This window comes from Solea solea, chromosome 17 (genome assembly GCF_958295425.1).
Source record: "Solea solea chromosome 17, fSolSol10.1, whole genome shotgun sequence".
NCBI lineage: Eukaryota > Metazoa > Chordata > Actinopteri > Pleuronectiformes > Soleidae > Solea > Solea solea.
In genome coordinates this window covers 20,427,772-20,439,342 of record NC_081150.1, presented here as the reverse complement: position 1 = coordinate 20,439,342, position 11,571 = coordinate 20,427,772, and the positions used below count along the sequence as shown (strand labels likewise).

Sequence of the window (11,571 nt, the reverse complement as noted above, 5' to 3'; positions counted from 1 at the left end):
CTAAAAGCACAGAGAGCTCTGCTCAAACCCATGTTAAAACTCAGCTCTGGAGTTTTTTTAAAAATGAAGACGAGGGTGATTTTAAAACAGGTTTTAAAAAAGGTGTTTGGAAGGGGGAGGGGGGATCAGGGAGGGGGAGGGGCTTATGTAACCTTTAAAACCAAGTCTTTCAAATCAATTATTGATCGATCCAGTCACAATTTTCAGTCACATACCAAAAAAAGACCAAAAAGAAACCACTGAAGATTATTATTTTTTTATGTTTATAACATGATTTAGTAAAAAAATTATTTATTATTATAAATGTTATCATTATTTTACAGTTGTCTGAGGTCAAAGTCATTATTTTTCTTTTTCAAATTACAATTGGAGAAACACCGCCCTCTAGCGACGCCTCCTGAGTACTACAGCTGAAGCGGCTTCTTCCGGATTCTCCGGTCAGCTGATTAAAAACCCGGAAGTAAACACTGTCCCCCTCAGAGTTGCAGCAAGAAACGACTGCACGTGGATTTATTAAGTGTACACGGATGTTAACAGATGTTTTTTTGTGGTTTATTGTTATTTACGGTTGTTTTTAATTCATGGGCGTGACGTCACATCCTCAAATATCCTTTTAAAACAGCGTGGTTTTGATTTGTGTGTCTGTTTTTCTGCAGCAGGTGTGGGTTTGTTTGTTTTTTTCACCCCCCGATTTTCACTCGTTTCACTTCGTTTATTGTGAGTTACATTTTTTTTAATAATATTATTTCTACTTTGATGTTTTACACGTGACGAAGAAGAAGAAGAAATTATATTTACTGGTTAAAAATAAACAAACAGGTGTCACCTTCGTCTTGCTTGAAACAAACATTTTTCTGCTCTTTTACGTCATCAGCTCAGAACAAGAAGCGACACGTGTGTTTGATTTGAATGTAAATATGACGACTAAATGTGATCATTGATCATAATTCCAGTTTGAAACGGTACGGTTTGATTCCGCTGAGTCATGGTTTCCTGGAATCATTTATGATTTTATCAAAACCTCAGTTTGGATGAAAAAGTTCCTCAGTTTCTCTAAAGTTATTGTTCTAAACTTTAAAAACGTGAAAATGTATCTTATTCATTATTATTATTATTATTATTATTATTGTTATTGTTGTTAGTAAAAAAGATTATTTCTTTATTTATAAACTTCATTTTCATCCTGACCACAGACTGTACACTGTATTGTCCACTGGGGGGCGCCACAGGAACAGGCAAACACCCACAGATAGACCAGTGAACCTAAACTTAAACATAATTATGTAATGTATTATAGTCTCATATTTATTTATTTATAATATATATTAAAGTAGAGACTAATTCTTTTTTTTTACAGTGATTTAAAAAAAGTCAATCTGTTCTGTTCTATTGTGACAGGATTAAGATTAAGATTAAGAAGACGCCGTAGAGAAAATGGTGTCGATGTTTTGTTTTAAATGTGCTGTCGTCCGCATCACCGCGTCCATCGAGAATCAAAGAGTTTAAACTTTATTTATGCATTCACAAGGTTCACTGTCATGCACTTCTCTGTGTCTCCAGCAGGTGGCCCAGTGAGGCTGCAGGTGCAGCTGCTGACCCCTCCTCCTGATGAAGGTGTTTCGCAGTCCGGGCCGTCATGGTTACGCTGTGGAAGCTTCACCGTTCCTGCCTCGCAGATTTGCCTGTGCTGCCTCGCAGTTCTACGGCCTCACTGGTCAGTGAGCATGCAGACACACACGCACACACACACACACGCACACACACACACACACACACACACACACAAACACACACACACACACACACACCTGTGGACATTTTCATGTGTAAACTGAATTAAATTCATTGTTTGTTGTCAGGCTGTGGTTCTCTCCTGGTCCTGGACAACTCTGACTCTGGAGTTACTCTATTCAGAAGGTACATTCATACATACTGTGAATATCTATATATATCTCTCTATATACATATATTATATACTATGTACATGTGTATATATACAGTACTATATACATGTACTGTGTACGTGTGTGTGTGTGTGTGTCAGCTGGGAGTGGAGTGACGGTTTGTTTGACGTGACGTGGAGCGAAACCAACGAGCACGTGTTGGTCGCTGGGGGTGGAGACGGCAGCCTGCAGCTGTGGGACACAGCCAATCACAGCGCTCCGCTGAGGGTGACCAGAGAACACACTCAAGAGGTACACGCACACACACACATGCTCACACACCTGCATCATTTTTGCATGGATGAGCAGAAAGTGAGACTTTTATTTTGAAAACTGTGACTTGATGTTTTAGTGTGAACACACAGAAACGGAGTCTTTTATTTTGAAAACTGTGACTTTGTGTTTTAGCCTGAACAAACAGAAAGTGAGACTTTTATTTTGAAAACTGTAGCTTTACGTTTGAGCTGAACAAACACAAAGTGAGACTTTTATTTTGAAAACTGTAGCTTTATGCTTGAGCTGAACAAACACAAAGTGAGACTTTTATTTTGAAAACTGTAGCTTTATGCTTGAGCATGAACAAACAGAAAGTGAGACTTATTTTGGAAACTGTGACTATGCTTGAGCATGAACAAACAGAAAGTGAGACTTTTACTTTGAAAACTGTAGCTTTATGTTTGAGCGTGAACAAACGGAAAGTGAGACTTTTATTTTATGTTTTAGTGTGAACACACAGAAACGGAGACTTTTATTTTGAAAACTGTAGCTTTACGTTTTAGTGTGAACAAACAGAACGTGAGACTTTTATTTTGAAAACTTGTGACTATGTTTGAGCATGAACAAACAGAAAGTGAGACTTTTATTTTGAAAATTGTAGGTGTACTCTGTAGACTGGAGTCAGACCAGAGGAGAAAACCTCATCGTCTCTGGTTCGTGGGATCAAACGTTGAAAGTGGTGAGATTTTTTTATTTATTTTTATTTAATCTCGTGAAAACTAAACAAATACAAAATAAAAAATAAACTCTATTGAAAAATGTTGCTAAAACAAGGTTGTTGTTTTTTCCCAGTGGGATCCAACTCTCAGCCGCTCACTGACGACGCTCAGAGGTCACGAAGGGGTCGTCTACAGCTCCGTTTGGTCGCCTCACATCCCAGCATGCTTTGCTTCAGCCTCAGGTGAGACCTGACAGATGATGATGATGGTGATGGTCAGTGAGTGATTTAATGAAAACCCTGAAGCTATCGTCCTGATTTACAGCCTCCTGCTCAGCAGTTAAGGGAAACTTAAGGGAAACTTAACTGAACAACACTCTTACATTTATAAAGCTTTTATTTTGTTAGTAAAAAAAAAAAAATGCAATAAAGGTAGATTTCACTCTATTTTTCCACATAAGTGTTTACAGTTAGGTTGATTTAATGTTTTAATATGAGCTTTTAAAGGAATAGTGCAGTTTTTTTGGTGTTTTTTTTAGTTGTGTGGTTGTATTCGGTACTGACACTTAATAAAAGACTGAGCTCATAAAATCTACGTTACATGTTCACGTCTTTATCTCACTGTTAGACAGACTTTTCCAACAGGAAACTGAAGTTTGTAAACCACTCACTCTCCCACACCAAAGCCCATAGAGAAAATCAGTGATTTTAACATCACACACACAGGAGTTGTTGATCCACTGCTGCCTCCATCACTCCATCACTAATTTAAAATGTAACTTTCTTTAGAACAAAAGGGAAAAAATGGTACGGTAACTTTGTAACGTCACTTGTGAATCTTGTGAAACTCGTCCTCGTCTTCTTCTCGCTTTCAGAATCGTTGACAATCAGCTGTGAGTTAGTTCATATCCAGAGGCAGAGCCGGGATTATCTTTCCCGTGTGTGTGTGAGTGAGCGAGCGAGCACTCTGACTCCATCAGGGGGGCGGAGCCGTGTGTTCCGTCAGCTCTCTGATCAGATTGCATGGAGCAGCTGTTTTCACGTCTCTCTCTCTTAAACTTGTTGGCTAATGAGTTTTGGGTTAATTGTTTTTTTTTTGAGAGCGAGCTGAAGTCTGTGATGAGATTTCAGAAGCAGGAGGACGTGGTGATGATGAGTGTTTTTATTTTTATCTTTGTGATCAATGACAGCGATCGATTGGGTTCAGAGTGAGGAGGAGGAGCAGGAGTCTACGGCTCACTCTGATACCACAAACCCATGTCGCCCACTTAACCTTTAAGAAAAGGCTAGGTTAATTTTATCTCACTGTGAGACAGACTTTTCCAACAGGAAACTGAAGTTTGTAAACCACTCACTCTCCCACACCAAACCCCATAGAGAAAACCAGTGATTTTAGCTCGCAGGGACACAGGAGCTGCTGGTCTACTGCTGCCTCGTGTGGTCACTTTGTGTCACTGAGGTAAACTGAACAAAGACGTACACATGCTGAAGTCACCAAATAAGACATTTGAGCTTACAAACATTTGCTTTACAAACTTCAGTTTCCTGTTGGAAAAGTCTGTCTAACAGTGAGATAAAGATGTGAATTTGTTCTCTAGATATCATAAGTAGGTTTTATTAGGCGGGTGTTTCAGAAATAATAATTCTGAAATACCCTTTAAAATAAACATTTAAGCACGTTTATTTAATAAAACTTTACTTACTTAATATAAATACTATATGTATATATACTTAATGTAATGGTGGTTTAAAAAAAGGCTGCAGTGTATGTTATTAAAGGCTTATTTAAAGTGCAGCGTTCAGAGAGACAGACCGAGCTCATTATGTTTTGATCTGATGTGATAAATCTTGCAGTGAAGCTCTGGAGCTGCGTAAACCATTTACTGAGCTTCTGACCTTCCGCGATAAAACCATCTGTGTGTGTGATTGAGCACGTTAAAGCTGTTACCTCCATGCTCACGTCTGATCTGACGCGAGCACAACACAACAGCTGCCAGCGGGCTCAGCCATCACGTCAACGCAAAGCTCAGCTTTCTTTAGTAACATGTTAGACATTAAACTGTGTACTGTTTACACCAAATATAAACCCAACATTAAACCGTGTACTGTTTACACCAAATATAAACTCAACATTAAACCGTGTACTGTTTACACCAAATATAAACCAAACATTAAACCGTGTACTGTTTACACCAAATATAAACCAAACATTAAACCGTGTACTGTTTACACCAAATATAAACCAAACATTAAACCGTGTACTGTTTACACCAAATATAAACCAAACATTAAACCGTGTACTGTTTACACCAAATATAAACCAAACATTAAACCGTGTACTGTTTACACCAAATATAAACCAAACATTAAACCGTGTACACCAGTAAACATGTTACTCATGTTATTAAAAAAAGTCACTCATCGAACAAAAAACACGCTAATGTCACAAAACATTACAAACACGTTACTAATTTTACAAACAACATTAGGTATATTGGGAAATACTTTGCCGATGTTTAAAAAATGTCACCAACGTTACTAAAACATTACTAAATTCATGAAAAACAAGGAAAAATCAAAAAAATGTTACAAAAGCTAACATTGACAAACATATGTTGCTAATTAAACAAAAAACATGGTACTAGCGTTATGAAGACAAAAAACATGTTACTGACATCACAAAACGCTAACATTAGTAATAAACATGTTACTAATATGACAATCGTGGTACTAGCATGACTAAAATATGTTACTTACATCACAAAAAGCTAACATTAGCAACAAATGTGGTGCTACCATCACAGTAACAGTGCCAACGTGACAAAAAACATGTCGCTAACACGTCAAACATGGTACTACTGCTATAAAAACACGTTACTTACATCACAAAAAATTAGATGAGCAAAAATCACGTTAGCAACAGATGTGCTGCTAACATCACAGTCGCTAATTTGCAAAAAACCCTGTCAACAAAAAGTGTATCACAAAGGTAACCAACCTCATGTCACAAACGTAACAAACCTCGCGTCACAAACGTAACAAACCTCGCTCCCCAAACGTTACGAACCTTGTGTCACAAACGTAACGAACCTCGTGTTACAAACGTAACGAACCTCGTGTTACAAACGTGACGAACCTCGCTCCACAAACGTAACGAACCTCGTGTCACAAACGTAACGAACCTCGTGTCACAAACGTAACGAACCTCGTGTCACAAACGTGACGAACCTCGCTCCACAAACGTAACGAACCTTGCGTCACAAACGTAACGAACCTCGCGTCACAAAAACGTAACGAACCTCGCGTCACAAACGTAACGAACCTCGCATCACAAAAACGTAACGAACCTCGTGTCACAAAAACGTAACGAACCTCGTGTCACAAACGTAACGAACCTCGTGTCACAAACGTAACGAACCTCGTGTCACAAACGTAACGAACCTCGTGTCACAAACGTAACGAACCTCGTGTCACAAACGTAACGAACCTCGTGTCACAAACATAACGAACCTCGTGTCACAAATGTAACGAACCTCGCGCCACATACATAACAAACCTCGCGCCACAGACGTAACAAACCTCACGTCACCAACGTAACGAAGCTTTGAATAGTGACACGACAGGAGTGGGCGAGGTGTATCCCTGAGTTAGCTGTTGCTATCTAAACGCTGACGTTGCCTCTGAGCTGAATGATTCTGTCGACGTGTTGTTCTTTAACTGTCCGGTTGACGTGTGTTTTACCACCGCGGCCCGAGGTGAGGGTCTGACCCTCCGACTCCACGCCATAAACCACCCTCGGTGTCTCTGTGCGTCTTCAATCCATCGCCATTAAGTCCAGTCCAGTCGTTTTCTCTCTCTCTCTGTCCTTCAGCTGCTTTCACACACTTTAATGTTTCTGTGTGTGTGTGTGTGTGTGTGTGTGTGCACGTGTGTGTGTGCGTGCCTCAGGGTAGCTTTGATAAACGCTGAACAGTTTGTTGAACTCCCATAATCCTCTGCTTCATCAAGGTTCCAGATGGACACAGTTTAGAAAGTTAAATCGAGTAAACAAACAAACACTGAGATTTATGAACCATGAACGTATGAAACCAAACTTTAAACTGAAATATAATCCGATACAAAAACATGAAAGCAAATATAATCTGAATTTAAAAGGAGACGCGTGAACAGCTTCGTACGCGGAGCGGCCATCTTGGATTATGAACTCATCAGAGTGGCTGTCCTTAGTGTCCACGTTTAGTTTTTTTCGTGACTTCAATAACTTGGATGTGACGTCGCTCCCAATTCCGACCTTCCGACTTCCGATGTAAATGGAACGCAGCGTAAAATACGCCGTACGTCTGTCCCATGTCGGGATGAAGACGTGTCATCGGACGAGGTTTTAATAAAGACTGAGGATTGTTTACGTCGTAGATAAACGCGTGCACATATTTCAGAATAAAATCTGTGATGATAGTAATTACTGTGGATTAATCTGTGTGTGTGTGTGTGTGTGTGTGTGTGTGGGGGGGGGTTGTTTTAGCTCATACAGTGGAGAGCAACTGCCTTATCTCTCTCTGTGGAGGCTTCCCCTCTGGTGACGTTAGCACAAGCGGAGAGAGAGCGAGGAGGAGGAGGGGGAAGAGGGGGAGGTGGTTTCTCATTCAGATAAGCTTATCGGGTTTTCCCATGCTCCTCGCTGCCTCTCCTCCTCATAATTTGCCTGAGTGCTGAACAAATTTCTCCACCTCGAGCCGCAGTCGCTCCAGCTCATTTTCAACTTACTGTTTTTCCCTTTTCCTCCTCTTTTCCCTCATCCATTCACCACAACTGTGTCCAGAACAGGCTCATGTGGTCACAGACTAGTGACAAAAGACTCAGTTTTAGTCTACAACATCTTAAGAACATGTTCACGTCTTTATCTCACTGTTGGAGTAAAGCACTCACTCTCCCACACCAAAGCCCATAGAGAAAATCAGTGATTTAAGCTCGCCGGGACACAGGAGCTGCTGATCCACTGCTGTGTGGATCAACAACTTAAAATCACTGATTTTCTCTATGGGCTTTGGTGTGGGAGAGTGAGTAGTTTATAAACTTCAGTCTGTCTGACAGTGAGATAAAGACGTGAACATGTTCTTAAAGACATCGTAGACTTAAACTGAAGTCTTTTATCATCTTCATCATTGAGGTTCTATCTTAGTTTGTCTGGTTTTGAAAAGTTAAAGACAGATTTTGATGAAAACGTCGATGTTTGATCCTGATACAGATCTATATTCAGGATCATGTTTTATTTAGAACAATTGTGGGAGACGGTGAAAAGCTTTGCTCTCTCTCTCTCTGATTCTAGCATTTTCATCATTTTACATAACAATAAATCAATTATTTGAGAAAATAAAAATCAAATGTATCATAAATGATTGGTAAAAAAAACACAGTCCATTCATCATGTGATATGGAAACACTGTGGCTCAGTGGATGAAGCTGTCACAGGAAAACACTTCACTGATTGGCTCTTATTGATCGATCGAGTTGCGGCCGTCATTTACAGAGCTGCAGATTTATGATCGCTCAGAAAAAAAGAAAAGAAAGAAAAACACTCGTATATTTACTGAAGTGCTTCAGTCAGTGAGTGATGGACTGCAGTCTGGACCAGGACCTGGACCCAGATTCTGTCCTGTCATGACCAGGAACGACGTATGTCCATAAATCATTGATCATTTCTTTGTTTATTTTTCATGGCAGCAGCTTCTCCAGCCTTTATTATTTGCTTTGTAAACCGCTCACTCTCCCACACCAAAGCCCATAAAGAAAGTCAGTGATTTTAGCTCGCAGGGACACAGGAGCTGCTGGTCTACTGCTGCCTCGTGTGGTCACTTTGTGTCACTCAGGGAAGTCTGAGTGAAGGATTTCAAAAGCCGAATTGACAAAATAAGTCATTAGAACTTAGTGATGGAGGCAGCAGTGGATCAACAACTCCTGTGTGTGTGATGTTAAAATCACTGATTTTCTCTATGGGCTTTGGTGTGGGAGAGTGAGTGGTTTACAAACTTCAGTTTCCTGTTGGAAAAGTCTGTCTAACAGTGAGATAAAGACGTGGACATGTTCTTAAGACATCGTAGACTTAAACTGACGTAGATTTTATTAACTGAGTCTTTTAATTAAGTGGATAAACTAATAATTGTCTTCAATACAAAACCTCATAGAGAAAACCAGTGATTTTAACATCACACACACAGGAGCTGTTGATCCACTGCTGCCTCCATCACTAAGTTCAAATGTCTTATTTTGTCAATTCGGCTTTTGAAATCCTACGTTCAGATTGACCTCAGTGACACAAAGTGACCACACGAGGCAGCAGTAGACCAGCAGCTCCTGTGTCCCTGTGAGCTAAAATCACTGATTTTCTCTATGGGCTTTGGTGTGGGAGAGTGAGTGGGTTCACGTCTAATTTCACATCACAACAACTTCGCAGCTTTCAGTGCGAACGCACCATGTGACGTTCTAACTGTCCTTCCTGTCGGGTGGGGGCGGAGTTAGTTCCTGTGATGTGTCATGTTGAGTTCCCTGACCTCAGGAGAGTGAGTGAGTGTGTGTTGTTTTTAAACCAGGAAATTAAAGGTTCAGGACAGAAAAAAGGGGTCCTGTGTGTGTGTGTGTGTGTGTGTGTGTGTGTGTGTGTGTGTGTGTGTGTGTATATGTGTATATGTGTGTGTGTGTGAGCTGAACCTGCTGATACAGCAGAGATACCAGGTGTAATAGACCGAGACCCTTTTACAAAAGTCAGCCTTTAATGCACTGCGGAATGGACACGCACGCATGCACACACACACACACACACACACACACACACACACACACACACATACACAGCCAGTTGCTCTTTGTTGCTGCAGCAAAAAGAAATGCAGCGTTAAACTGTTTCACTGAACACTCACATCTGCTAACACACACACACACACGCACATGTGCTAACACACACACACACACGCACGCACGCACCCACCCACACACACACACACACACATAGAGTTTTCACTGAAATGTAGGAGGAGCAGAGAAATGTGAAGAGTTAAAGTGTCGATGAAAGAATCAATGAAGAGCAGGACGATGTGTGAAAGACACTGTGTGTGTGTGTGTGTGTGTGTGTGTGTGTGTGTTGGCCTTAAAGGGACATTTCAGGACTTTTGCTCTGTGCCTGTGTGAAGGCTGAAGGAATTTAGAGAGTGGTCAGAGTTCCTTAATTGAATGTAAGTGAAGTGCATATTTCTGACGTGGATTTAAGACAAAAACCAGCCTCCGTCGTGTCTCTGTCGTCCCTTAGGGGACGGGACGCTCCGGGTCTGGGACGTGAAAGCCGCCTCCTGCCGCTTGGTCATCGCCGCTCACCACGCCGAGGTCCTGAGCTGCGATTGGTGCAAATACGACCAGGTGACCAGTCTCCGCGCCGCACTGTTAAAAACAGACCTGAACTATCCCTTTAATGCAGAGTTGATATTTCTTATTTTATATTTTTATTTATATACAAAGATCACAGTTTGATAAACGTGAAGTTTGGGTCAATTTAGGGTAAGAAATTCAGCCTTGAACAAATTTAACCATGAAAATAAGGATTTTTTTTTTATTATTTCTCTTTTTTTGATGTTCAGATTTGAATAAACTTCTTTAGCTTCACAGAACAAAATTGAACATCAATTATAAATGAAGACAAATGCAATAATTGTTATTTTCATGGTGCAAAACACCAACATAATGTGACGATAAATGAATGAATAAGTAAATGACTAATTTAACATTCAAGCTGGAGACTTAGTGTGAACTGTTCAGTTAAACAATTTTGTAATGTTATTATTTAACTCAATATAAAGTTAGTTAGGATTTGTTTTGACAATAAAGCTCAAACTCCTCAGCTTTTGTCTTCTGTACAAATAAATCAATAAAAATATTTGTATATTTGTTTGTTTGTTTGTTTGTAGAACATTGTGGCCACAGGCTCAGTCGACTGCAGTGTGTGTGTGTGGGACCTGAGGAACATACGGCAGCCTGTTGCTCGACTGAGAGCTCATAACTACGCCATCCGCAGAGTCAAGGTACACACTCGCCCACACACGCGCACACTCGCCCACACACGCACACACACGCGCACACACACGATGGTTCCAGTGTCATGTGACAACATTGTTTTTGGGAAAACACAGAGCTGGGTGTGACAGCATCAAAACTCCCACTAAAATGGCCCTAATAAGAACACACACACACACACACACACACACACACACACACACACACACACACACACACACTGTCCTCTCTGTGTGTGTGTGTGTGTGTGTGTTCAGTTTCCTGTTGGAAAAGTCTGTCTCACAGTGAGACAAAAACATGTTCTTAAGATAATCTTAGACTTAAACTGAGTCTTTTAATTAACTGGATAAACTAATAATCGTCAGCAATACCAAAGCCCATAGAGAAAACCAGTGATTTTAACCTCACAGCACACAGGAGGTGTTGATCCACTGCTGCCTCCATCACTAAGTTCAAATGTCTTATTGTGTCAATTCGGCATTAAAAATCCTGCAGAAATATTGACCTCAGTGACACAAAGTGACCACACGAGGCAGCAGTAAACCAGCAGCTCCTGTGTCTCAGCGAGCTAAAATCACTGGTTTTCTCTATGGGCTTTGGTGTGGGAGAGTGAGTAGTTTACAAACTTCAGTTTCC

The 11,571-nt window shown here is 40.5% G+C and overlaps 1 protein-coding gene across 1 annotated transcript in view; it reads left to right on the top strand.

Annotated features, from left to right (window-relative positions):
- Positions 1–204: 204 nt before the first annotated feature.
- The window catches only part of pex7 (peroxisomal biogenesis factor 7), a 23,294-nt gene continuing 11,927 nt past the window's right edge, over positions 205–11,571 (top strand). Inside the window, exons 1-8 of the mRNA XM_058614204.1 lie at positions 205–717; positions 1,561–1,714; positions 1,860–1,917; positions 2,045–2,195; positions 2,821–2,898; positions 3,012–3,120; positions 10,178–10,284; positions 10,830–10,965. Of these exons, the coding sequence (XP_058470187.1) occupies positions 1,609–1,714; positions 1,860–1,917; positions 2,045–2,195; positions 2,821–2,898; positions 3,012–3,120; positions 10,178–10,284; positions 10,830–10,965 (745 nt within the window). The 5' untranslated portion in view covers positions 205–717; positions 1,561–1,608. The remainder of the gene's footprint in view (positions 718–1,560; positions 1,715–1,859; positions 1,918–2,044; positions 2,196–2,820; positions 2,899–3,011; positions 3,121–10,177; positions 10,285–10,829; positions 10,966–11,571) is intronic.